Here is a 26,822-nt window from a genome sequence, read left to right as displayed (position 1 = left end):
TAATTATTAGAGCTGTTGTAGTAGGAATATTTGAGATAAGAAATATAAAGCATAAAATGCATAGTTGGTGCGTAGCAGGTGTTCAGTGAAAGGAAGCTGCCTTCTTCATCCTAATCCTCTTCAAGCCTCATTTTAAAAGTTTTCTTTTTTCCTCCCTCTAATTTTCTCATTCAGACATAGCATTTCCCTTCATGGTAATTTTTCCATGCATCTCTTAAGATATATTTTCACATTCTGCTAGTTTTCCATAAATTAATGCCATTTAAGGCACTCGGTCTTAGACTTACCAGCTGCCTTCATTTCTACGTCTCATGTCCCATTCTAAATTAAGTGTTTTTGAACACAAGGACAGTATTTTATTTATCTTCTGGCTAGTGAGCACATAATTTATACTCGATCAACTCTGAATGAAAAAAGCCCTCCCACAAAACAGTCAGTAGTGCACCAGTACCGGCTACATATGTGTGTAGGTGGCTGACGACCCCGCGAGAGAACATAAAGCGAGACAGTGTGCCTGCTACAAGGGGAAACAGAAAGGCAGTAACGGAAAAAAATACACATACTTATATAAAAGTCATATATTACATATAACATATATGTAAGTATATGAATTATAAAATATAAATACATAAACTCATAAAATTTGTACTGCTTTTACTTATTTCCCTATAGTAGGCACTAGGTAAAATAATAAAAGAATGAATAAGTCATTGAAAATATATCATACTATCAGAAGTATATTCAAGTAAGACTTATAGATAAAAGTATTAAACTTACAGCATAACAGTATCTTCCATTGAGGTAATACAAAAAGGGTTCTTCAGGTAATAACGTGATTGCTTTATCTAGATGTTCCTGAAAGAAAATCCCAAAGAAATATCATCTCCCCAGGTTCCAAGGCAGTGTTCAGTGGAACTGTGCCTAGAAAATTCAAAGGAGCTTAACAGGGTTGTTTCGTCCCCATGCTTGATGCCTATCAGTAATACAGTTCATTACCACCAAGCATTCATTATCAAAAATCATTGCTCAGAACCAGAACCAGGGCGGTGACTGTGATTTAATAAGCTGCAGATAATCTAAAGTCAAAATGTCACTATAAAAACAGAGCACACCCAGTCACATCATTGTCTGCCCTTGACTTGCCTACTCATACCTGATTCAGAGGCAAGTTTACAAAATATCAGATGACAAGGGTATTAGGAGGAAAAAACAGCAGAACTGGATGGTAGAGGAATCTACTCTGCTGACACTATCAAATGGTTACAGGGAGCTGGGGAACAAAGAACTCTCTGCCTGTTACTGCAATTATTGACCCTGAGGGGTTATTTATTGAGCAATGATAACTAGAGGCTCACTATAAACGATGTGTGTTGCATTACTTATTTTATTCATCTACCACAGTAATTTTAAGCCCGAGGCTGGATTCTACACCTCCTGCAAATCAATATGCAGAAAATGTTAACTAATTAGTTCAGTCATGTTTATGGTATTGGTGAGCTCATGACCGACAGGGTAATCCCCTAGCTTTGAAAAAAATATACTCGTCTACTATGTGACTTCTTTCGGGATCTAGAATAATAATAATCTCTGCCCTAGGCAGCTTGGCTCAGTGGCTAAAACGTCAGACAGCAGACTGAAGGGTCCCGGGTTCGATTCCAACAAAGGGCACAGACCTCGGTTGCAGGCTCGATCCCAGGCCCTGGTCAGGGCGCATGCGGGAGGCAACCAATCGATGTGTCTCTCTCACATCGATGTTTTTCTCTCTCTCTCTCTGTCTCTCCCTTCACTCTCTCTGAAAAGCAATGGAAAAGGTATCCTCAGGTGAGGATTAAAAAATACTACTACTACTACTAATGATCTCTAAGCACTCAAACCGTTTGATTCCTTTTGGCACAGTACTATTTGAAGAATGTCATGTCTTTGAAATACAGAAGATAAATTCCTAGAGATTAATTTGTTGAGTAATTTGATTTAGGCCTGTTAATGGAACATATGGCTACATTAAAACATTTTTTTTGCCTCACCCCAGCCCAAAACAGTTTTAATATCAAGAAATACCTTGAAGCAATGTCCACAGTTGATTTTGTTTTGTAAGCCCTCAAAGTCAGATACATAGCCACACAAAACTGCATACCTGAAAAGAGTAAAAACAGTGGATATTGTGTGAACTTTTATTCAAATACCACCAAATACAACAGTTAAAAAATGTCTCTGAAACAGTCATTAATATTTAACAAAAGTATTCACGTAGATGCAAGGGCCCCAATAGTAATGAATACTTGAAGTTAATGTGAGGCCAGTTTCCTCCTCTATAACTGGGAATACTAACACCATCTATCTCATATGCATGCTGTGAGGGTAAATATCTAAAACATGTAATTGCTTAGAATACTGCGTAGCATATAGTGAGTCTCAAGAAATGTCAGCTGCCACTATCACCATCACCAATATTAAAGTCACAAAGAGACTCTCAGGAAAAAATCTAATCATGAAAGTATTAAATTGAAAAATATATTGGATCAACAAACCCCTGCTTCTTCTTTAACACAAATAAAAATTTCATGGCCTCCTTTAATGTCATTTGAAGATAAAAATATCATTACTCAAACTAAATAAAGTCAAAGGTAAATTTTAGAATATGCTTTTTCAAAAAATTCCCCATATCCTTCAATCCTTCCTTGGAAACACTGCATTACTAGAATAGCAGAGCCCATGGATTGTTTACTTTTTTCTCATTGGGAATGCAAAATTTACATAAGTAATTATTTGACTATAAATTGAGTATGATATTTGTTCAGCAATTTGCTTATTCTAAAAATTGGGGATATACTACTTTCCAGAGTGTTTCTGTCTTAGGCAAAATACTCATTGACCTAAGTCTTTCAAGAGGAGGTGTTAATTTTTACTCGCAGCATCCTAACTGAAATGAAAAAGGGACTTTGGGCATTTACCTCTTTTGTTTCTATGGATAAGCATAACTTTCAAGTATAAACACGAAGTGCACAATTTTCTTATTTTGGAACAGTAAGACCCTTTTTGGACAAAAAACATCAGATAGTTCACATAACTTATGCACGACCAATAAAACGGCTACTTCTCAATGATGACTTTTTGCCCTCTCACATGTTCAGTTTCTACCTAACCAGTGGAACCCGTGACAGCAGAAGCAAGAGTGATGACTGAGTCCGGCTACTGAAAGTGACCCGACGCTGTCCAAGCTGTCCCCTCAGACTGCATTTCACATGCACCTCTGCACCCACCAGAGGATTTAAGAAAAGGTGGCAGGAAAAAGACTGGAGCTGCCTTATGAAAAGCACTCCTGCCAGCTCGGCCTCACCGCGCCCTTGGACACGCCCTCCATCCTGGCCTACCAGCCCCCCGAGCGTCCCACACGCCCACCGCCCAGCTCCCCGTTTCTGTTACGGGTGTTACAACGGATTTGGACTTAAGACCTGAGGCTGCTTTTTAAAAACTAAATGTTTATTTTAAAATAGCGTGCAACTTGCAGGAAAGCTGCAAAGACAGCGCAGAGTTCCCGTCTACCCACACCCCGTTTTCTGTCGTTTACATCTTACATTACTGGAGTACATTCATCACAGCCGCACCAATACTGACGTACAATATTGTGCATCACTTTCACGATCAATCAATATTAATAAATTATTAACTAAACTCCACTTCATTCAAACTTCCATTTTCCCCTGATGTCCTTAAATTCTGACACTTTCTCCCCATCCTGCCTTCCATATTTACTCCTATTAATTAACACCTTGTGCAGTATCTGTTAACATGTGAAAATCTTTTGAATTACTACTGTTACTACACACCCTGTTCCTCCTAATCCGTGTTACTCTGTAACTTTTACGGGCATACCTTCCATATCTTCACCCACTGACAAAATTACTAAGACACAGACCTGGAACTCTAGAATCACCTCCAGATTGACAGTGATATTGTCAATAGTCTTTCTGTGGAATAACCGAGGCCCAAACCCTCCTGTCAGCATGGACAGCCCAGAAGCTTGCTCACATTTCTACATCCTGTTCACAAGAACGTTAGCAGTGAACCTGCCTTAAAGCCTTCCTTAAATCCAGATATACTAGCTCCGTTTCCCTACTCTATTTACTAGCAAAGAAATAAAAAAAGACCATGTCACATTTTAAGAAAATCTATGCTGGGTCTACTTGGACGTCTTTATGCAGATTCCCAGAACATCCCACGTAACGATCAGTGCTGGAATCAAAGGAAAAGATTCTACGTTCCCTGATCGACAGCGGTGGAATCGACCTTCTATTTCCTGAAAATGAGAACTATTTGTGCACGTGTCTAGGCTTTTATAGTGCTCTCAGCACATTCTCTCCAAGTTACTCTGTGTAAAGAAAAAAACTGTGATATCTGAATACCATTATATAAAATATGTACATTTTTCTTTATAAATAACCTGTCACTGGAGTCTTACATTATTCATAATCCTTTTTGAGGTCTGCTTCTTTATAGCCTAAAATATACTTATGTTCCTACACATCACAAATTCACAATACACCTGACCACTGTTTCCCAAAGGATCACTGCTTTTCTGGCATTCAATCCACCTATGTCTCTGGGTGTGTGCTGTTTTTTTTATATTGTTCATCTTTAAAAATGTAATTAAAAAGTTTATTTCCTAAACTCTCAACTTGATGGGAACGCTGAAGAAAGGTAAATCACAATATGGTCTACTACCTCCATCTAGAGGTCATTCTAACCACATGCATTTTGACAAAATTTCTGTATTTTATTGGCACTGATATTGACTATATCTTTAATAATTGACAAACATTTGTTTCAATGACTAAAACAACTGTTAGTTTCCCTGCAGCATTTCTGACTGAGCACAAATGCTACTTATACTGTGCAAAGCAGAGGAAGAAGAATGTGATAGAATACTGAGTATTTAAGAATGTAAGATCTGCCTTTGTTTTTCCACTTACTGTGTGAACCCTGGTTGCTAAGCTACTCATCAACACACACACACACACACACACACACCCCACCTTGCTTACCCCATCTATAAAATGAAAACAAGTTGTTCTGTGAATCACACACTATGAAGCGTGCAGATATAATTTGTGAACAGTAGAGCACAATAAATATGTAAGATATTATTTATAATTAAGGTCAAGCCAATTTGGCTAACAAACTGCAAATCCATTGTTGGTTTTAGTCTCTTGATTCCAGAACAGAAAGCTTGTGGTAGCCTTAAAGTTACAGAGCAATTTTATTCTGGAAAAGATGAAGATGAAAAACAAGCCTTTAAAATAATATGGTTTTTCAATTATTCCCTCAGTGTTAATCTTTTATGATAATTATTCGTAAGTAAGGATTGCATCTTTTATTTCAAAATGAAGGCTTATAACCCATCACATAGGCCTGTAAACCATGGGTCTGCAAACTTTGGCTGCAGGGCCAGCTAACAAATATATTAGACTCTGGGGGTCAGAAAGTCTCTTTTCAAATTATTCAGCTTCATCACTACATTGTGGTTAGAAACACAGCATCATCTTAGCATTTGTTTTCAAATAAAATCTTACATTAAATGAGTTTCAACTAGAATTTATCAAATTCAAAGCCACTGGACTTGGTAGGCTCGCTTATGAAATCTTCAGTGAAAGTTTACCTTAAATATATTTAAAATATACATAATGAAAAATCCATGAGAACAAACAGAACAAGAACAGTTACTGTTATCTACTAAGTATGTTTTTCAGTGAACGTGACAGGTTAAATGGGTCATATTTTGAATTTCATTGTAATTCATAGAGGCAGGTAAGAATTTTAAAAGACTGCATAAATTCTATACACTTACCACAAATGGCAATGTCCATTCATGGGTGCTCTAGTAACAGCTTTTTCACCTAATGTCTTTCCTGAAAGATAAACGTACTTACACTTAGTACCTTTGTGTGAGTTGGTGGAAGGTAGATTATTGAATTAAATTAGCGGTTTCCAAAGTATGGTCCCAAGACCAAAAGAATCAATTGGAAACTTGTTAGGAAGCAAATTTTTGGCCACATGAGAGACTTACCTGATCACAAACTCTGGGACTCAGCAATGTGTTTTAACGAGCCACTGTGATTGTGATGTATGCTCAAGTTTGAGACTCACTGGACTAAGTGATTTAACCAAGGGCAAAATAAGTCAATCAATCATTATTTAAAAGCATTAACAGAAATTGTTTTGTAATTAATTAACATTTGTTGAGTGCCTTCTAAGTGCCATGTTATGTGAGCCTCTGGGAATAAAAAGTCAAATAAGACACAGTTCTTGAATTCCAAGGGCTTACAGTTCAGTAGATAGCAGGTATATAAACAAACAAATTACACGCAAAAAATTTAAAGCAAGCTAAAAAAGAGCCCAGCCGAGAACAGAGTGAGTAATGCTATCTAAAAGGATAGGGGAAGCTGCCCAGGCAAGTTCTGACCCAATTATTCACAATAAACGAACAGCCTCAGGACATAAATAATTCTCCCAAATCATTTTACTTAGTTTAGAATAACTTTTAATAATGCAATAATTACTTTGGATAAAGGTTTGTCTATTCGCTTGAAAAATCCAAATGCTTGCAACAAAACTGAACCACAGTCTGAAAATCTTTCTAAAAATGTGGCTGTTTTATTTTATACCCATCTCTTTTTACCCTGCTCCTTTTTTTTTTTTTTTTTGCCTTGGAAAGAATATTTGACTTGCAAAATGCCCTTCTAAATAGTTGAGATGATCTTTGTAAGTCTTTATAAAAGTTATTTTATAAAAGCTCTTCTATTTGTTAATTTGTTAAGGTGGTACTTTATAGCTCTATCCATGAAGAAAGAGAACTACTTTTGTACAAACCTCCATAAACCGAAAAATATTAAAAAGTGAAGTATTTTAATAACTGATACTACATTGCGGACATATTTAAAAGAATCAGTAATTTGCAAATGAATGATTGAAAGGCATAAATACTCTTTTTTTAACCCTCACTGAGGATATGTTTTTATTAATTTTTAGAGAGAGAGGAAGGGAGAGAGAGAAACATCAATGTGAAAGAGAAACCTGCAACCTAAGTATGTTCCCTGACCAAGAATCAATCCAGAAAACTTTTTGGCCTACAGGACTATGAAAAGCATAAATACTTTTGAATGTACAAACAATACAACCAAATCAGCATTGCAACTATGTTGCCAAATGAAGAAAAACAGGTTTTAGTACACTGCCACAAGCCTAAATGGAGGAGAATCCATCACTCCGAGGCTATAAAAGGAAGCTGGGTAAGTACACAGACTGGATTCACAGCCTCACTCACACAGCCCAAGCCTGAAAGGAAAGATATTTCCCTCACAGAACTGCATTTGATGACCTATTTGAGGCATTTGTGTCCATCACTGAATTTTGGAAATGATAATAATGCCCCTTTAGATACAAGATTCACATTTTATATGTAATACAAGTTATAATTAATCACAGTACTTCAAAAGACGTGCTGCACCATGTATCCCCCACCTGGAGTTTTATGAAAGAATTCTGCACTCTCCAGTAATCAAATCTTCCCTTGGATAGCAATTTCAATATACTATTATGAGAAATACCATTTGGCACTCTCCCTCCCTCGCGCTGAGTCCCAGTGTCCCTCGGTGGCTGCGCTCCACTGTAGTTGTCATCCCCAAGCACTTACTCTGCACACTGAATGATAGCTGGCTCTCTCCACACTTCCACACAGGAAGTTCCTGGGTGTCACCGTCTGTCATATTCATGTCCCTCCTCCTCTCCCTCCTTTCCTTCCCTTCACTCTTCAACTCAACACTGTTCCTAGACACAGTGGTTTTGAAATATTTCTTAAATGGATGGAAAATGCAATTCTTTTGAATGTATTTCAACATCTAAATGAACACATATGAAGCTTCACTCCTTTGATGCAATTAATTTTTTTCTTGTTTTGAACATCCTATTCCAATCTATGCTCCATTCTTGTCCCCAAATTCCCTCCAGCCTTTCTTTTCCCATTTTCACCATCTCATACATTTACTCAATTAGACTCCTGCTCCATTTTAAAACGGAGACCCCAAGTCATTTTGCCGATGTGAGACCATTACTTCTATGGGAAGACTTCCCCGCACCAACGCCCGCCCCCACCATCGCATCCTGCTACACACTCTCCACACCTGCCTTCCTCTTTGTTAACAACTTCTGTCTTTTTCTTTATATGACGATGATTTGAATAATACTGCCTCTCCCACAAAGCCATAGGTCCCTCTGCAGTCAGAGAACATGTCTCTTTTGCTATCATCAAAACACACAAGACCTAATTCTACCTCAAAACACAGAAGACCTAATGCTCAGGGTAGGAAGGTGATTAAGTAAAAAAAAAAAGTATTTAAAATTGATGAATCTTGGAACAGTTTACATTGATATACTTTGATTTTCTCAGTAGATATGAAAAACCAGTTTGTCCTCTTGGTTAAATTTTTGTTTACCTTCGAGTTAATAAATCTCTTCCCTAGAATACCCTTCGTCTATGGCCTGCGAGACGAAGTGCTGTGGAAAAAACCTGCCCCACAAAGCCGATGATGAATATGCAAAGAACAGGAGAGGGAGACCTGCCACCCTCCTCCCACTGAGACAGGATTACAACGCAGAGGTCACCTGGCAAGGAAATCTACTGGTGGGAGAAATGTCATGACAGCAAGTTGGGAAATATCCCCTTCCTGGAAATAAAAATGACAGAAAAAGAGACTGGAAGGAGATGTGAAGTGTCACTGTCTTCCTGCTGGTTCTTCCTCATGCTATCTTAGGCAAGGAGAGCTTGGAAAGGAGAGGATTTTGGAATGAAAGAGGAATTAAAGGAGTTTTTATGTCAAATTATTACCCCGAAGATCACAGAGATGGCAATTAAGGAGCTTTTTGCAAGAAAGGGTTTTGATATCCAGTGAGAGTCAAGGTGAGATATGTAGTATAGACAACTTGACATCCTGTTTTCTTTTTTTTATAGTTGAAAGTATTACAGATGCCCCTTTCCCCGCATTGACGCCCTTCGCTCGGCATCCGCCCTCGCCCCCGCCCGGGCCTTCTCCTCACTACGGTCTGTGCCCACAGGTCGCGCACACATGCACCTAAGTTCTCCGGTTACTCTCCCCCCCCCACACCCGCCTTCCCTCTGAAACTGGTCCGACTGCTCCATGGTTCTGTATCTATGGACCTATTTTGTTCACCAGTTTATTTTGTTCATTAGATTCCACATATGAGTGAGATCATGTGCTACTTGTCTTTCTCTGACTGGCTTATTTCGCTCAGCATGATCCTCTCCAGGTCCTTCCATGCTGTCCCAGAGGGTACGAGAAAGCTGTGGTACATTTACACCATGAAATACCATGCAGCTGGCTGGTTTTCTTTTGTGGTTATTATTATGGAAAAGTTTAAAAATATGCAAAAGAGAGCAAAGGACAGCACAGAGAACCACCGTATACTCACCACTCAGCTGAAACAATTATCGGCTCAAGGCTCACCTTGTTTTACCAAGAGAAATTTTGAAAAAATATTAAAGTCTGAGAAGCTATTTCTTTGTGGCACTTGGAGTTCTATGTTATAAGAAGCAGGAAGGTTATTTCAATTGTGGCAAAAGACTATTGATGAAGACAAGTGTCTTCTGCCTATTACTGTTTCTCAAAAATTACCACTTCGTGTCTCATCTTTCTGTGGTTTTATAACATTAAAAGCTAAAATCTGAGTTTTTCAGTTGCCTATTCTAATATGCGCACATATTTTTAAAGAACATATGCTTTAGTCCTAAAAAAACGTTCTGTCCTTAGACTATGTGTATTTTTCAGTACTAGGATGTACTGAAATAGATTAAACATATTGGTTTTAGCTAAGATAATTTAGCTTTAATTAAAATTAATTAGTGTTTTATTATAGGCAATCATTGTCACTTGAGGACAATCAATCTTTGCAAAATACTTACCAATATTAGCATACTGTTTCTTCTCTTGTGTATCTGTAGATAGCTCATACATGTCTCCATAAGCACGAACAAACCGCCAAATAAACTCTATTTCATCTCTAAACTAAAAAGAAAAGATAGACCTGCATATTAGATTAACTCAGTAACTTCACCAGACTATAAATGTTTTCCACTGCAACATCCAAAAAATTAGGTAGGTAAGCTGGTATTTATACAGGGTGTCCCCCCAAAAAAGTATACACACTGAATAATTATTAATTTCAATGGGTTAAATCTGAAAAGAAAGAAACATCAATTGAGCTATCAGCTGTTAAGTGTGTATATATTTTTTGGAGGAGGGAGACACCCTATAGATGACTGACTCTATTTCTGTACATATAACATTTTAAAGATAAAATATTCATGGCTACAAAATGTGATTTAATATAGTGTTATATTTGAAACTGAAAACTAATTACTACTATCAAGACACTCGCTTCACACCTGCACAGAAGAGAGAACTGACAGGTGCCAGAATCCATACATTCTCCCTGGGTTGTGGTTCCCTCTTCTCATTGACTTTCTAAGTTACCTACTATCGATATAATGCTTCAGTGAGCATTTCAGATAATATCGGTAAGTTATTACAGATCACATATACTCAAAAGAGCAGACTTTTTTTTTAACCTAAATTACCTAAATATAATCCTGGAGATTTAAAAACTTTTAGACAATGTGTTTAGAGTTGCGAAATTCTCAAAGGTTAGATTTGTTCATGGGAAAGAAAGAGATTTTATTACTCCCTGAGAGACTGCAAACCCTTATTTTGTGGTGGTGGTGGTGGCGGTGATTGTGACAATGGCAGGGATGAGCTTTCCCAACTCAGCCCAACATTAAACAGTGAAAAATGACCACTGGTAGAAGTACATTAAAATACTGATGGCTATTGTCCTGGCCGGGTGGCTCGGCTGGTCGGAGCATTGTCCTGTATACCAAAAAGGTTGTGGGTTCAATTTCCGGTCAGGACACATATCTAGGCTGCGGGTTCCATCCCCGGTCGGGGCACTTACTGATAGATCGATGTTTCTTTCTATCTTCCTCTCTCTCTAAAATCAATAAACATATCATCAGTTGAGGATTTAAAAAAAAATTCTGATGGCTGTTAGAACTCTGAGTCAGAAAACTTAAAATGTAGCTTTTCCTACCCCCACCAAGAGTAGAGTGTGTCTTGTTATTTATGTTACATTTATTAAATATAACAAATAAAAATCAAAGTAAATCTGTATATACATATCTCTGGTTCTCATTTTTATAACCTTAGAGCCTAATAAACGCTTATATATACTTTTTAAAATATATTTATTTATTTATTTAATCCTCCCCTGAGGATATGTTTATTGATTTTAGAGAGGGGAAGAGAAAGAGAGAGGGATCAATGTGGGAGAGAAACAATGATTGGTTGGCTCCTGCACGTGCCAACTGGGGACCGAACCTGCAACCTGGGTATGAGCCCTGACCAGGAATCAAACCTGTGACCTTTCAGTGCACAGACAATGCTCCAACCAATTAATCCACACCGGCCAGGGCTCTTATATATATTATTTAATAAGTTTAGTCATATTATAGAAATATTTTGCATCAGTCATTTAGCTTTTGTAAACTGTGACACAATTGTTATGGTCATAATATGAAAAGGACAGTAGATTAAATCAAAAATTAAAAATACACAAACGTGTTATCAAATATCTCTTACCTTTTCTTTGTAGTCACAAAGTAGTTCAAAACTCTCCACCTTGCCAGATGCGTTCATACGTAAGTTATCTGCCTTCTGAAGAAGGGCATCTAACTTCAATTCCTCAACATGCGTGTTAAGTGGTTTATGAACTGGAAAATTCTGTTCTTCTGTGTCAGTACTAGCTGTAATGTATCTAAAATTGCAGAAATAATCATCAACTCTCCTGACAGTTACACTATAATAGCCAGAGCGATCCCTTTCAATTGCAAGTCAAATTGTTCCACTCCTATGCTGAAACCCTGCAATGGTGCCCCCTTCCCTCAGAGAAAAAGTTCAAGTCCTCACAACAGTCTACAAGGCCCTATGAGATCTGTCTCCCAGCCTGCATCACTTCTCTGACTTTGGTTTCCTACTGCTCTTAGCACTCATTCAAGTCTACACTGGCCACCTAGCTGTTCCTTAAATATGCCAATCACACTCTGATCTCAGGACCTTCGCTTGCCCTTCCCTCGGAAGAGCATTAACTCATATCCTCCCGCCTTCACGTCTCAGCTCCCAGTGTCATCTTCTCAACGTGGCCCATCCAGACCACTCTATTAATCCTGCAGCCTCCACACTCTAACCCACCCACACTCCCTTCACATCCAGTCTCCCTTACCATGCTTGGCATTTCTTTTCTGTAGTATCACCTTCTAATATACCATACAATTTACTATCTACTACTATTAGATTTGCTATTTTTTGTCAGTATCACCCCCAATAGATTGCATGCTCCTTGACAACAGGATTCTTTGTTTTATTAACCGATGTATCAAGTGCCTAGCACAGCATCTGACAGATAGGTGATATGCACTGAATATTGTTGAATGAATGACAGAGTTGTAGGCACTCAGCTGGCACTCAAATACACACACACACACACACACACACACACTTATAGTTCAAGATGATGTTCTAACTCTTAGCTTAGTTTTTTTAAAAATCCCGCTACCTTCACATTTCCTCTTTTTGGTGGCATACAATAAACAATTGGTTTCATTTATTCAAACCCTGTCCTGTTCTAAAAAGATTTTAAGAAAGTGTGTAAGGATATATAACATACAAGAAAACTAATTAGAAGTAGTAAAAAAAAGATAAAAACAAGGCCAAATGTGAGGTCAATAAAAAAAATACTTATACTTTAAACATCTACATCCTTGCTACAAGGAACACAGCTATCTGTATCTTCCAGCAGCTATGTAGTCACAGTCCCCAGCAACCGCTAACAAAGATACAAATGAATCAAGGTTTTGAGAGAAGTGCAACTATTTCCAATACAAAATAAATTTATTTCAAAATCCTTATAAAGAAGACACTATATGAAATTATATTCAACCTCTTCAACAACATTATTAATGGAAACTTCATTCTTCCTGTTGCCCAAATCAAAACACTTAGTATCATCCTTGATTCCCTTTTTCTCTCCTGAGTAATATCCAGTCTGTTAGAAATTCCTGTTGGTTCTATCTTCAAAATACATCCAGAATATAGCCACTGAAAACTACAACACATTGAAAAAAACTGAAACATCTGTGAAGACACAAATGGAAATCTCATGTCATGGGTGTGAAGACTTAATATTGTCAAGATGTCAATATTACCCAAAGTGATCTATAGATTCAGTGCAATCCTTCTCAAAGTCCCAACAATGTCTTTTGTAAAGACAGAAAAATCCATCCTAAAATTCATATGGAAGATCCTGAGTAGCCAAAACAATCTTGAAAAAGAAGAACAAAGTTGGTGGTCTCACACTTCCTGATTTAAAAACTTATTACAAAGCTACAGTAATCAAAAGAGTATGTACTGGCATAAAGTCAGGCATATACATCAATGGAATAGAACAGAGAGCCCAGAAATAAAGCCTCACATGTATGTTCAAATGATTTTTGACAAGACTATTTAATGGAGGAAAAAACAGTCTCTTCAACAAATAGTGCTGGGGGTAAATTTTAAAATAAAAATGACATCTTAGCCCAATGACAAATATAGGGAACATTTTATTATGACAAATAATCGAAAATAATGCAAATTCCTCTCCTTTAAAAAGATTAATTATATTAACTTAAGTATTTTTAATTGCCTATATACATTGTCCATTCATTAGTTACCCTGATAAATATATTTATACACTTTGCATAATATAATAGAAAATCTGAAAAATATTCACTTGTATTAATAAAAATTTTAGAGATACTTTTTAGAGTAAAAATTTTATTTGAACTTTTTAAAATAAAAATTTTGGAAAAATCTGAAAAACATTAACTTTAAAAAATAAAAATAATATACACATTTTTATCTCTGATTTCAGGTCTTTGAATTCCCAGACACGTGCATACATAAATGTATATTAAAAGTATTTAGTTAAAATACCTGGTCTCAATATAGTCTACATATTTCTATGACAATATGTTTTAACTTATGATTTGATCCTTGTATTAGTAAAAACATCATCTGTCAATAGGATGTGTGGCATGAGAAAGATAGCTAACAAGGCTTATATGAATGAAAATTTCTGAATTTATAAATATAGTAATAATGTACAGGGTGGGACAAACATAGGCTTACAGTTATGAGTGTGCAAAACAGTTTACTCCTGTATTATTTATTAATTATTGTATTATTTGCCATACAAACAACTGAAAACCTACTTTTGCCCCATCCTGTAGATTATATAGGAATACTATCTCTGTTGATGAGACTAGGAGAAAAGATGTTAAACTCTCAAAAAATGTAATATGTTTAGAAGACCTATATATCAAAGCTTGATGTTTTCATACCACAAATGTATTACAACAGTCACTCAGAAATTTAGGACTAGTCAATCTATTAAGTACTAAATCTGTTAAAAGCCTGAAACACATGAATAATCTTTGACTTCCATATTCCAATAATGTTAATGAACTATTTTTCAGAACACACAGAAATTAAAATTAATTATAGACTACAACATAGAAATCTTTTCCAGAAAATGCGGTGAAGCTTAGTAAGGGAGGAGACTTCTGCGAGAACTGAGCAGTGATTTCTACAGACTATAGAGTATGCCTGGTAGGAAAACTGATTTGAGCTGTCCGTCTAAGAGAGGGAAAATCTGAGGTGACCTTATGTTAGGAATTTCAGTAGGTGAAGATATGTCTTCATCTTGAGATGAGTTAGCAATATTTTCATCCTCAAAGGAATCTGAGATAACTTCATTTAGAATTGGGATAGTAAGTCTCCTACTGTGTTTACGAAACGAAGACAATCCAACATTACGAGGAAAAGTAGTTATACTTTGAGAGGGATGCTGTTGAGAACCATAATGAAGGGAATCTTTCCTTGGTTGGCTTCTTTCTTGAGAATCCGTGCCAAATTCATTTTGTTGATAAGTACAGGAAATGAAAGGTGCAAGAGAAAGGTAGGTTGCAGTGCTTTGTCGATGGCTGTTTCTAGCACCAGGGTTCTGAATGCCTGAGGAATTAACTTTTGTTTCAAAATTCATAAAATGTTTAATGTTATACTCAGGAGAACAAGAGATGATATATTTTTCAGCATCAGCAATGCTTGAGTTTTTAGAAACTATTTCAATTTCATTTGGATCAAATATGTTCTCACTACTTGATTGAAGATCAAAAAACATAGTACTTTCATAACAGGAAATTATACTTAGTTTAGGGGTAGATAAATGTTTCCGGGATCTAGAACCAAAGTGTTCTGAGGCAGATTTGAAATCGACGGGGCTGCCTTTTTCTTCAGAATCAAAGTTAGCTCTGCTTTGTTGACGCTGAAGGGAAGCAGCGCTTTTCGGAAATTTACCAAATAAAGAATATCTTTTTCCAGAGGGAGATAAGCAAGGAGGTGTATCCAATGCAGAAGATAACTTCTTATTTCCTTTAGATAAACTGACTGTCCGCAGGGAAGGACAGCTTGTTTGAAGATCAGGATATACACCTGATTGTGTAACAGAAGAGGTTCCATGGCGCCAGGGGTCTGAAGTAACTTGATGTTCAGGATAACTTGGTCGGAAGTTCCCGTCCTCTTTGCAGCAGCTAGAGTGAGAAAAGTGTTAGGTGAGGAAAGAGTAGGGGGCAGGGGTGGGAACCTCCCAGCCTCCAGAAGAAGACTATCCGCCACCTTATCAATATGGAAACAACAGGGAATGAGACAATTATGGCAGCTAAAGTAGATGGTCACAGGGAAGTACCCAAAAGAATGCCTCCGTCTAAAAGACTGTCTCTAATGACCTGCACGGACCTGCCCAGTCTATGAAACCTTGGGGGGATAAGCTGAGAGACTCAGGGAAGCAGGCAGAAAGAAAGATCAGGGGAAACACATGAGAGGGCACCGGAACGAAAGGATCCCCTGAAAGAAAAGGTAGAACTTTCCATTTAAAAAATAAGCCATAATATCTGTTTGAGACTATTAAACTACCCTAATGAAAGGAGTTAAGCAGAATAAATGTATACCCTGTTGACCAATGCATTTTAAAACATTAACAATAGACGAAAGAGAACCTCTCTGAAGAGTATTTAGATAAATATCCAGATATTCCAGACATTCAGTTATAGTGGGAAACTAAAGGAAGCAGTAAAGCTTGGTTTATATATATCTATCAATGAGCTTTAGCACATGAAACATATAGAGAGGAGTTTTTTTTTAAAAAAGCTTACCTTATGCATTTTCCCATACTAAATCTAATCAAAAATAAATCTTTCTCTTCCTTTCTAAGCCATCATCTTTAAGCCATAAAATGCCCTGTGAAGGTGGAACAGGTCAGGAGACTGAATGTTTAAGCTGTGTGTGGGATTAACATGGCAATAACACAGAATGTGATGACAGAAGACTCTAGAATCTAATGACATCAGTTGAGAATAAAACTGTCCTGTGGCTCACCTTTCTGAAAAGCTCCAATTCACGTGACTGTGGAAAGTGTATTCTAACTTCGTTATGTTTAAGGAGTCATCCAACAAATCAAGGGATGAGAGAACAGCAAAATGAAGGCCCTGACATATATGATATCTGCATGACCATTTACCTGTGACTGTCTCTCGGTGGCTGCCCTTCAGACTCCTGGCCTACTAACTCATTCGTCTTTCACTTGAACACGCTTTACCCCAGGTTTTACACCATCCAGTAATATGGAAAAGTGACTGTTATAAAATTTGATCTGAAGATATACTGAGAAGGTAAAAAAGCCTATGCAGCAAATGCTACCGCCCCCTGAATGAAACAAGCTGCATCTACCTTGGCAATAAAGTGTTCCATCTGATTGCATGGGCCACATGCACAAGACTATGGAGACCTGCTGAGCCTGTTTAAAACCCCTTGAAACAACTTGTACCCATTTAAAGGCAAGGTTAACAGAACTGTTAGAAAACAAATATTGTCTTCTGCTTTTCCAAGCCAACTTGAAGCACTGTCCACATAATAGCTTTATATGTATAGCCACTTATGACATACAACACTCTCTGAATTATGTTTCCTTTTACTTCTCAATATCCTAAATACTCTACTACTATCTCCTGTTTTTTTTTTTGGTTTTTTTAAAATATATCTTTATTGAATTCAGAGAGAGGAAAGGAGAGGGAGAGAGAGAGCTAGAAACATCAATGATGAGAGAGTCACTGATCAGCTGCAGCCCGCAACCCGGGCATGTGCCCTGACCGGGAATCGAACTCTGATTGCCTGGATCCTAGGTCGACGCTTAACCGCTGAGCCACGCCCGGCCGGGCTATCTCCTGTTTTTGTTTCATTCCTAACAACCTTCTTTGGGAAACCCTTGAACAAATTCCTTTCCAGGGGCCTAAAGCTCTCTAATTCTCACCATACAATTGTCAGTTTATAATTTGATTTTACCCTTTAAACAAGCTAATAAATTAATGTTACTGTTCCATGGATGCTGAAGACACATTATTCTTGGGTCAGAGACAGAGGACTTTATTACAGCATATCAAGCAGTGTGAGCACCAGCACGTTTGTGTTGGCTCTCCTTGACCCCAGGTCCCACAGGGCAATACAGAGGTCCCAGAAACTCTTACATTCGCAGTGAGTTGTGTTACAAAGAAAGGGACACCGAGCTTAGGGAATCTACCACTTTTACAGCAAGGAGTGAGTAAATCTGCTAAACTTGTTGTTGTTCCCAGAGAAAAACATTCCCTCATTCCTCAAGGTTTCTCACCACAACCCTGAGAAATGGCCATGATAAGGGATGGTCATGTAGACCTTACACAAAAATTGACTCAAAATGGATCACAGGCCTAAATATAAAAAATACAAAACTATAAATCTCCTAGAAGATAACACTGGAGAAAACCTAGATAAATTTGGGTATGGCAATGACTTTTTCGATGCAACACCAAAGGCATGATTCATGAAAGAAATAATTGATAAGCTTCTGCTCTGCGAAAGACAATGTCAAGGGAATGAAAAGCCACAGATTGGGAGAAAATATTTTCAAAATACATATTTGAAAAGGGACTGTTATCCAAAACATACAAAAACTCTGAAAACTCAACAATGAGAAGATGAACAACCTGATTTAAAAATGGGCCAAGGACCTTAAGAGACACCTCACCAAGGAAGATATACAGATGGCGAATAAGCATATGAAAAGATGCTCCACATCATAAGTTATCAAAGAAATGCAAATTAAAACCATGAGATACACTACATGCCTATAAGAATGGTCAAAATCCAGAACCCTGACAACACCCAATGCTGGTGAGGATGTGGAGCAACAGGAATGCTCATTCATTGTTGGGAATGCAAAATGATTCACCTTAGAAGGAAGACAGCTACTCTGGAAGATAGTTTAGAGGTTTCTTACAAAACTAAACATACTCTTACCATACAATCCAGCAATCATGTCCTTGGTATTTACCCAAATGAGACAAAAACTTATGTCCACTTAAAAATCTGCAACTGTCTTCATAATTACCAACACTTGGAAGCAACCATGATGTCCTTCAGTAGGTGAATAAACTGTAGTATATCCAGACAATGGAATACTATTCAGCACTAAAAAGAAATGAACTGTTAAGCCATAAAAAGATATGGAAGAAACTTAAATGCATATTATGAAGTAAAGGAAGTCAATCTGAAAAGGCTACATATTGTATGATTCCAACTACATGACATTCTGAAAAAGGTGAAACGATGGAGACAGCCAAAGGATCAGTGGTTGCCAGGGTTTGAGGGGAAAGAGGGATGAACAGGCAGAACAGTGACAATACTCTGTATGATACCGTAATGATGGGCTCACATCACTAAACATTTGTCCAAATCCATGGAATGTACACCACCAAAAGTAGACCAGAATGTGAACTATGGACTTTGAATGATTATGATGTGTCAATGCAGGTTCGTGGGAATGGACAATGGTAAGGTTATGCATGTGTGGGGTTAGAGAGTATATGGGAAACCTCTATGTTTCTCTCAACTTTTCTGTGAACCTAACACTGCTCCAAAAATGTGAAGTCTCAATTTTTTAAAAAATCAAGAGAAAAAAAAAAGAGTGCTCAAGGCCTTACATTCTTGGGACACCTAGCAAGATGTGTAAGAGAGTAAGAAGCCCAAGGAACCACGTCAATCTATTATTTCTCTGTGTTGTGAGATGGTTGTCTATTGTTCCTAAGTCACACTAAGATCCATCAGTGCCTTTTCTGAAAGGACATCTTCTGCATATTAAAACAACAGCTTATATAATGTATAGAAAGTTTCTATAAGAAATTTCTCTTTCCAAATTGGGCCAGCTTGTTGCTTAATAGTCCCACCTAAAGCCTCTAGAAGCAGCACTGGCCCACTGAGCTACCCCAAAGGAAACAATGAAGTTAGGACTAGATCTCAGGGCTGACAAATATTTCTGTCCAAAGGAGGTAATAAACAAGGTCAGATCACTCTCCTCCCGCCCCACTGAAGTAAATCCATAATTATCAATTTTTTAGAAAAGTGTTTAGGTGTGTTTGGGGGATAGGGAAGAGATCCAGATCTGCCTAGACATTCGAAAGGAAAAGAATGTCACACGCTATACTATGGGTATTATGAAGTTTTTCAATTAATTTCTCTGGATAGAGTACTTATCTAAATCTCTAGTCCTAAAATTGCCCCTCATTGGTTATTTTTAAGAAAAAGATAATTAGATTTAGCCCCAAAGAAATTATTAACCCCTCATAATGGCATGCACCTAAAACTTCTCCTTCGGCCCATTCCCAATTCTTATATTCTATCAGTTGCATGATCCCAGGCACCTTCTGTGTTCATTATGTCCCATGGTCACCTAAACCTCCTTTTTTTACCTCAGTTACTCTATTCTCACTGAGACCAATACTCTAGCATGATATATCTCACTATGTCCCATGAACGTCGTTTACCTGTAATCGTAACTGCCACTAATTAAAACTATAATTTCATCATCATATCTTAGCAGAAGTTTAGAAAATCCTCTAGAACAAAGCTTCTCAAACTCTAGGGTATATCAGAGTCATCAGGAGAGCATGTTAAAATGCAGATTCCTGGGCACTGCTCCCAGAGGTTTGATTTACTAGGTCTGCGGTGAATCTGGGAACGTGCATCTCCCAGACTAGATGGGATGTTGATGCTTCTGGTCCATAGACCACACTTTAAGTAGCTCTGTTCTAGAACATCTGGGTAATGAATAATCCCTGAGTAAAAGTTAGAAGGGCCTTTCAACACCTCACAGAAGCCTCCTCTGTGATATCAGGACTGAATACCCCTTCTCTGGTACCTAGATAATAAGTCCCTAAGGAACCTAGATTATACCTGGGGAGGAGGGGGAAGGCGGAACCCTGAATGCGACTGAGTCTTTAACACCAAAAGACTAGCTCTAAACTAGAACTGACTGAGTTCATTTGGATTGACAAATTCAAGCTTTCCCACATTAACCAAAACAGAGCCAGTGAGCTGAATTCAGTTACGGAGTAATGTGCTTTTACACCTTTAGCTGATGTGAGTGTAGTGAATGTAAATCATTCAACCTATTACACTAATTACAGTTATTTGTACAAATGGCTTACTAGATATACCCAATTACACAAAGTAACAACAATGTTCATCACTAAATTAGCACCGAAGTTAACTTTTATTTTTTTTCATTATAACATTAAACTCTAGCCACATACAGTTCACTGTTGGTAGTTTGCTGTTCAGATAGCATGGTTATCCTTATGTGACTTGAAAGGTAAAAAAGTACTTCTTGGGGATCACCAAACAATATAGGCTGTCTCTGGAATTTCCCTATCTACTATTATTAGTTCCTTTTGAAAGAAAGAAGGTTAATTAATTCACTGGATAGTAGTTACCAAATGCAGTCTATAGTCAATATAAAGAAACAGTACATGGTCAAGGGTTTGAACTGATCCAATAGCAAACTACAAGTGGTTTTAAAAACAACAGAAACAAAAAAGTTCATATTTTAGGTCACCCAGTACAGATGTGTTCCAGCAGCACTGGATACGAGGAGCACAGCAGTGAAAACACGGGGTCCCTGCCCTACAGAATTTCAGGCTACGTCATATTCACTAGCACGTCCTTCCTTACTTGGCTATTTTACTCCTCAAAAACACTACTCAGGCACAATTTCCATATTCATAAATTAGTTGTTTTTCCCCCGTAAGAGAATATTATTTATGTTCTTGGTTTTAGAATTCAGTGAATTACCCCATGCGAGGATGAAAGTGAATCACGTGTACATTCTCGAACCTTTTTAGGTCTACACTGCCCAATCCAGTACCCACTAGTCCCATGGGGCTATTTAAATTTAATTACAATTAAATAAAATTTAAAAATCAGCTCCTCGGTTATACTAGCTATACTTCGAGTGGCTGCTACCTTGCACAGCACACATTTAGAACATTTCCAGCATCACACGGGTTCTATTGGGCTGCCCTTACTGGACCATTTCATATAAGGGGTCACACAGTGGCCACACATAAAACTAGATTACAAATTTTGGCAAACAAGTGCTGTCTTTTTCAATACTCACATGATGCCACCTGGCCCTAGTAAAGTACTTCTGTCCTTTTTGTCCATGCGGTCTATACTAGCTTAAATACTGAACTCTACGGAATATGGTTCTAATTGTAATTAAGCCAAAATAATCGCTTTTTTGTGTCTTGTTTGTAGCAGAATACAGAAGATAGATTTAGAGTTGTGAGTGCGTGAAACACAGCTTATGCCTGTATTATTTATGATTTTGAACCTGCCTTTGCCCACCCCTGTGTGAGTGGGAACGTATGAAAGTACCTAAATAACAGCAACAATACAGCAGTCGACTGAACAGGGGAAACGCCCTGAGGCAACTCACCCTCCTTCGCTCTCCGCCTCCTCTGAGCTGCTCGTCGCCGCGCCCCGCGCCGGGCCCCGCCTCCTCCCGGCCCCGCGGGCGGCTGCCCCTCCTGCGCGTCCCCGCCGCGCGCGCCCCTCCAGCGGGACGGCCTCCCGGAGGGCCCTGATCTCCCCCCTCAGGTCTTCCACGCTCGTCAGCAGTTCGTTCAGCTTCTCCAGGATCTGAAGTTGCCTTCCCCGAGAGACCGCGGCCGTTCCTCGGTCCTCAGGCACCTCGCCTCCCACAGTCACCGACTCAAACGCACGGCCCAGGGGCAGGGGCTGAGGGAGAGTCGGCGCGGCGCCCGGTTTCCGCGCCCGGCGGTGCCACAGAAGCAGCAGGCCGATCCCCGCAGTCCCCACCAGGACGCCGAGCATCAGCTCTCTGTTTGCAGAATGAGGCATTTCTTGTTTTTTGTTTCTAAAATCGAAAAGCACGCACGTGAATGAACGTTGCTTCTGGCTCTGCCCCAGCCCGTCGGGCTCAGACTGACGACTGAAGGGCCCCGGAAATGTCTTTTTCTAGACAACGACTTTTCTGCCGACGCTATTACAAAGGCCCCCATTTACCCCCTTGGCCCCTTCCCTCTGGCCGTCAGCACAGGGCTGTGTCTGGGCCTGCGTGACCCACGGGGCTCTCTGGCTAACCCCTCGCCTTCTTCCCCGGCCCCCCGGCCCCCCTCTCCGCGGCTGCAGTCTGCTCCCCGCACCAGCGCCCCTGGTTGTCTTCTGTTCATTAGATCCCACAGATAAGACCACACGGTATTTGCCCCAAAAGGAATTTCTACATTAAAATTTCTTTGTAGAAAGTCATGAAAAATTAACTTCAGAAAACATCCTTTAACTTCTATGTTCCAGTTTAAATTAACCTTTAGGTAAAAACATGCTTTACTAATGCTTCCCCTAAGTCAGCAGGTTCCGAGGGGAAAGCACGTAAAACAGACCACTGACCAAGTCAGGGGAGCGGGGCACGGCGGGGGCGCGGCGGGGGGCACGGCGGGGGCGCGGCGGGGGGCGCGGCGGGGGGCACGGCGGGGGCACGGCGGGGGCACGGAGCGGGGCACGGCGGGGGCGCGGCGGGGGCGCGGCGGGGGCGCGGCGGGGGGCAGGCTGAGGGTCACCTCCCGGGGGCTGCTGGGGTCCGTGCCGGGCGCGGCGGCGACCGGGGCAGCCTGACGCCCCCGGGTGAACTCGGGTTTCATGGGGATGTCACGATTTCCCCACTTTCCCTTCCTTTGCAATTCAGGGCTCTCCGGTTTTGCCTCATTTGCATGTTCGTCGCGCTCAACACCCGGCCTCCGTTTTGTGTAAAACGAGTGAAAACCCGCGTCTGTTTCGGGCAAAGCGGAAACTTCTGTCGGGCGGCTGCGGGCGCCGCCGGGCCGGGCGCGTCGGCGGGAGGGCGCCCCCCACGCCCCGCGCCGCTCCCCGCGCCCTCCGCCCCCAGAACGGCCCGAGCGGCGGCCCCGGGCGCGACCCGGAAGCGCTTCCCCCGCGTCGCCCCCGCCGCGTCCGGTCCCCGCCGCCCGCCGCCCGCCGCTCGCACCTGTGCTCGCCGCGCGCTGCTCTGCCCTCGGCGCCTGGGCACCGGGCACGGGGCACCCGGCACCTGCGGGGGCGGCTGGGAGCCAGCGGCCGGCGGAGGGTTGTCCCGCAGCCCGGGGCCCTGAGGTCCGGCGCCCCGGCCGCTGCGCCCGGGCCGCAGAGCGGAGGCGCCGGGGGAGGAGCCCGCGGCCCCGCGCCCTCGGGCCCCGCCCCCCGCGCGGCCGGGAGCTCACCTGGGGCGGCGCGCGGCACCCGGCCCGCGGGAGACCGCGCCCCGCCCCCGGCCCCGCCGCGCCCCGCCCCCGGCCCCGCGGGACACCGCGCCCCCGCCGCGCCCCGCCCCCGGCCCCGCGGGACACCGCGCCCCCGCCCCGCCCCGCCCCCTGCCCCGGGGTCACCCGCGCTTCCCCCTCTCTAGGCGCAGCCGCGCGGGGCGGTCGCAGGGGTGGCCCCTCGCAGGCCGGCCGAGCTCCCGCGCGCCCCCGAAGCTGCGGCTCCCCCGGGAGGACGGGGCTCGCGTGGGCGTCGCGCTCCCGGCCGTGGGCGCCCCGCGTTCCTGCTAGGCGCCCGGCCCTGCGCCCCGCGGCGCCTGCACACCCGCGGCAGGGAAGCGGTGAGAACAGCTCTGCGGAGCCGCGCGTGCCCTCGAAGAGCGCCCAGGAATGTGGCCCTTCGTGCGACAGCGTTGTTTCATTCCTGGGAGTTTGCCCAAGTGGTTTTATTCCCAGGGGGCAGTGGAGTGACCAGGTTGCTTTTAGCTCTGTAATAGTTGCCACAATGCTCTACAGTGAGCTGTTCCTACAGCCCCGTGTTGTGTAGTTATTTCCAAATCCTTTGATCACCTGTCGGCTTAGCCCGTTTAGCTAGGAGGCCATCGAGGGTCTTGCCCTTATTCCTCGAGAAGGTTTACCCTTCTTTCTGTGCTAGAAATTGGATCTGGGTTTTACTTTAAAGCTCAGGAATTGGTGATAATCAGATATTACAATTTATATTACATTACATCTTCTAATTGACAACCTGAATTTCTTCATTTGTAAACAGGGCTGGCTCATAAATATAACACCCTGTCATCGCCAACTCCCACCTCAAAACAATAAAGTATACCTTCTTTTCCAGGTGGGGTTAAGGGCGCTTTTTACAGCTAAATAACGGAAGAACTCATTTTAAAATTAAGAACACATTAAGAGAGAGAGTCGGAAAGCAAGGGGAGGGCCCAGTCCGCCTGTGCAAAGAGCAGGGTGGAGGGAGGAGCCAGCCAGGCAGGACTGAAGCTCCAAACTGTGTGAACCATGAGTGAGTCTGCTTCATTCTTTACATGAATAATTATATTTTATCTTCCCAATAATCCACTGAGGTAAAAAAAAAAAAAAGTTACAGGCAAGGAAACCGAGGCTTAGAGAAGTGGAGAAGCTTGTCCCAGGCCACGCAGGTCTAGAAACCCTCTTGCACCCCGGTGAGTCAGGCTTTACTTCCTGTCACAGGACTTTGGAGGGATTCTTCATAGCACTTTTCATAAGCACATCATAGCCCTTCTCACGTGTATCGTCGTCTCCATCTCCCACTTCAGTTATTTCCGGTTCATCTGTCACTGCTCCTGTTACAGGAGGGACTGAATCCCCAGGCTGGAGCACTTACCCCATGGAGGGCTTTTCTGCAGGGTTTACCGTTATCTCTAAGCCACAGGTATACAATTATTGTGGGTCTATCGCATTCAGGTTAGGCTTAGAATACAGTTTGGGGAAATGAGGAAAAATAATACTGTGTCTAATAGAAACATTTTTTAAAAATTTTCCCTAGAACACAAGAAAATGACCCAGAAATTTGAAAAATAACGATGACTAAATTGGACCTTCCAAGCCAAAAATGCTTTCTTTGAAAAATGCATGAGGATAAGTTTATTAAATGTTTCCATAACACTAAGCGATTAGTGGAAGAAATTATTAATCACTTAAACACAAGAAAATAGTTGACCCAAAATGCCTGCACTGAATCAGAAACAGTATTTTAGAAAGATATGCATGAAAGAAAAGTTAGCAACAATATTTATATAATGCTACTTAGCAATCCAGTGTTGAATCAATTTATTAAAAAGACATAACTACCTCATCAAAATACAGAATTCTTATTAGAAACTTTTTGTTTTCCTGGAAAAAATTAGTTTTTGTACAGAAACAGTCATTTTCAGAAAGACATATATCTTGCCTAGTTGATACTAACCTTATACGATGATTATCAGCAGTCTTTTTGTGACACTTCAAGATAGGTGTAGCTTCTTCAGAACTGGCAGGAGATTTTATGTCACATTCTTACACTGATTTTCTGTAATCAGCTTGTTCAAACAGCAGCTTCGGATGGATACACTCTAAAATGGAAATCGAGATTCAGAGCAGAGGAATTCTGCCCCTCCTTTCTGCATTCTTGCTTCATCTTGACAGAGAACGTTCAAGGGCATCCTTGACCATATATATGTCACCTTCACAAGTCAAGGCCAGTTTTATTGTTTGCAATGGATTAAAAATAAAGTTGAATGTTCTGTCAGTTAGATAAAATGTTTTTACAACAGTGAAGTATTGTAAGAACTACCCATTTAGCCACAGGGCTCTTTGACTTTCTCACCTGAAGCAAAACAACTCTTCCAATGCTCCTTAAAGAAAAGAGAGAGAGAGACCATTCTGACAGCAGTGATATTTTCTCTCTCTCTTAATGGAAACCTCCCATTTTTTCAAACAGAAGGGTGTTAAGAGGAACTTTTCTTCTGGACATAATGACTGGCCAGTCACTCGTGGTACACAAGGCACAGCTGAAAGGGTGTCTGTATTTCATTAATGAAAGACTATTAACAAACTACTCAAATAATTCAGATATTTACATACAGAAAGGCAATAATATTTTACAGAGTGATGACAGCTTACATGATTTTCACTAAGTAATTGTGAGAATATAACTTTAGACGTAAAGCCAGTTTCATCATTTGCCTTTGCTAAATGTTTGCGATTATACAGCTATGACCATAATTAGGTATCATTATTTTTCCGTGTTTTTAAGATGTGGACTCTGTAAAGATCTTTCATTATGATAATATGTTGTGGCTTCAAAGGTATCAATCGTCTAACTAAAAATGCAAATTTCGGTTGGTCCAGACAATTTAAAATACTTTGATACCACCAATTACTCTTCTATAATCCTGCCTCCCCTCTACTACCTTATCTCACACTCTTCAGTACCAAAAACCTG

The 26,822-nt window shown here is 40.6% G+C and overlaps 1 protein-coding gene across 1 annotated transcript in view; it reads right to left on the bottom strand.

Annotated features, from left to right (window-relative positions):
- Positions 1-22,463, bottom strand: part of RMDN2 (regulator of microtubule dynamics 2) — a 34,171-nt gene extending 11,708 nt beyond the window's left edge. The window contains exons 1-6 of the mRNA XM_081156372.1: positions 22,024-22,463; positions 11,706-11,880; positions 9,974-10,076; positions 5,846-5,906; positions 2,059-2,134; positions 778-855 (exon numbers count right to left, since the gene is read on the bottom strand). Of these exons, the coding sequence (XP_081012498.1) occupies positions 778-855; positions 2,059-2,134; positions 5,846-5,906; positions 9,974-10,076; positions 11,706-11,880; positions 22,024-22,448 (918 nt within the window). The 5' untranslated portion in view covers positions 22,449-22,463. The remainder of the gene's footprint in view (positions 1-777; positions 856-2,058; positions 2,135-5,845; positions 5,907-9,973; positions 10,077-11,705; positions 11,881-22,023) is intronic.
- Positions 22,464-26,822: the final 4,359 nt, after the last annotated feature.

The sequence above is a fragment of the Miniopterus schreibersii genome, assembly GCF_964146895.1.
Source record: "Miniopterus schreibersii genome assembly, chromosome: 13".
Classification (NCBI taxonomy): Eukaryota; Metazoa; Chordata; class Mammalia; order Chiroptera; family Miniopteridae; genus Miniopterus; species Miniopterus schreibersii.
The sequence above is the reverse complement of the archived record's forward strand: the minus strand, read 5'-3'. Positions and strand labels throughout refer to the sequence as shown.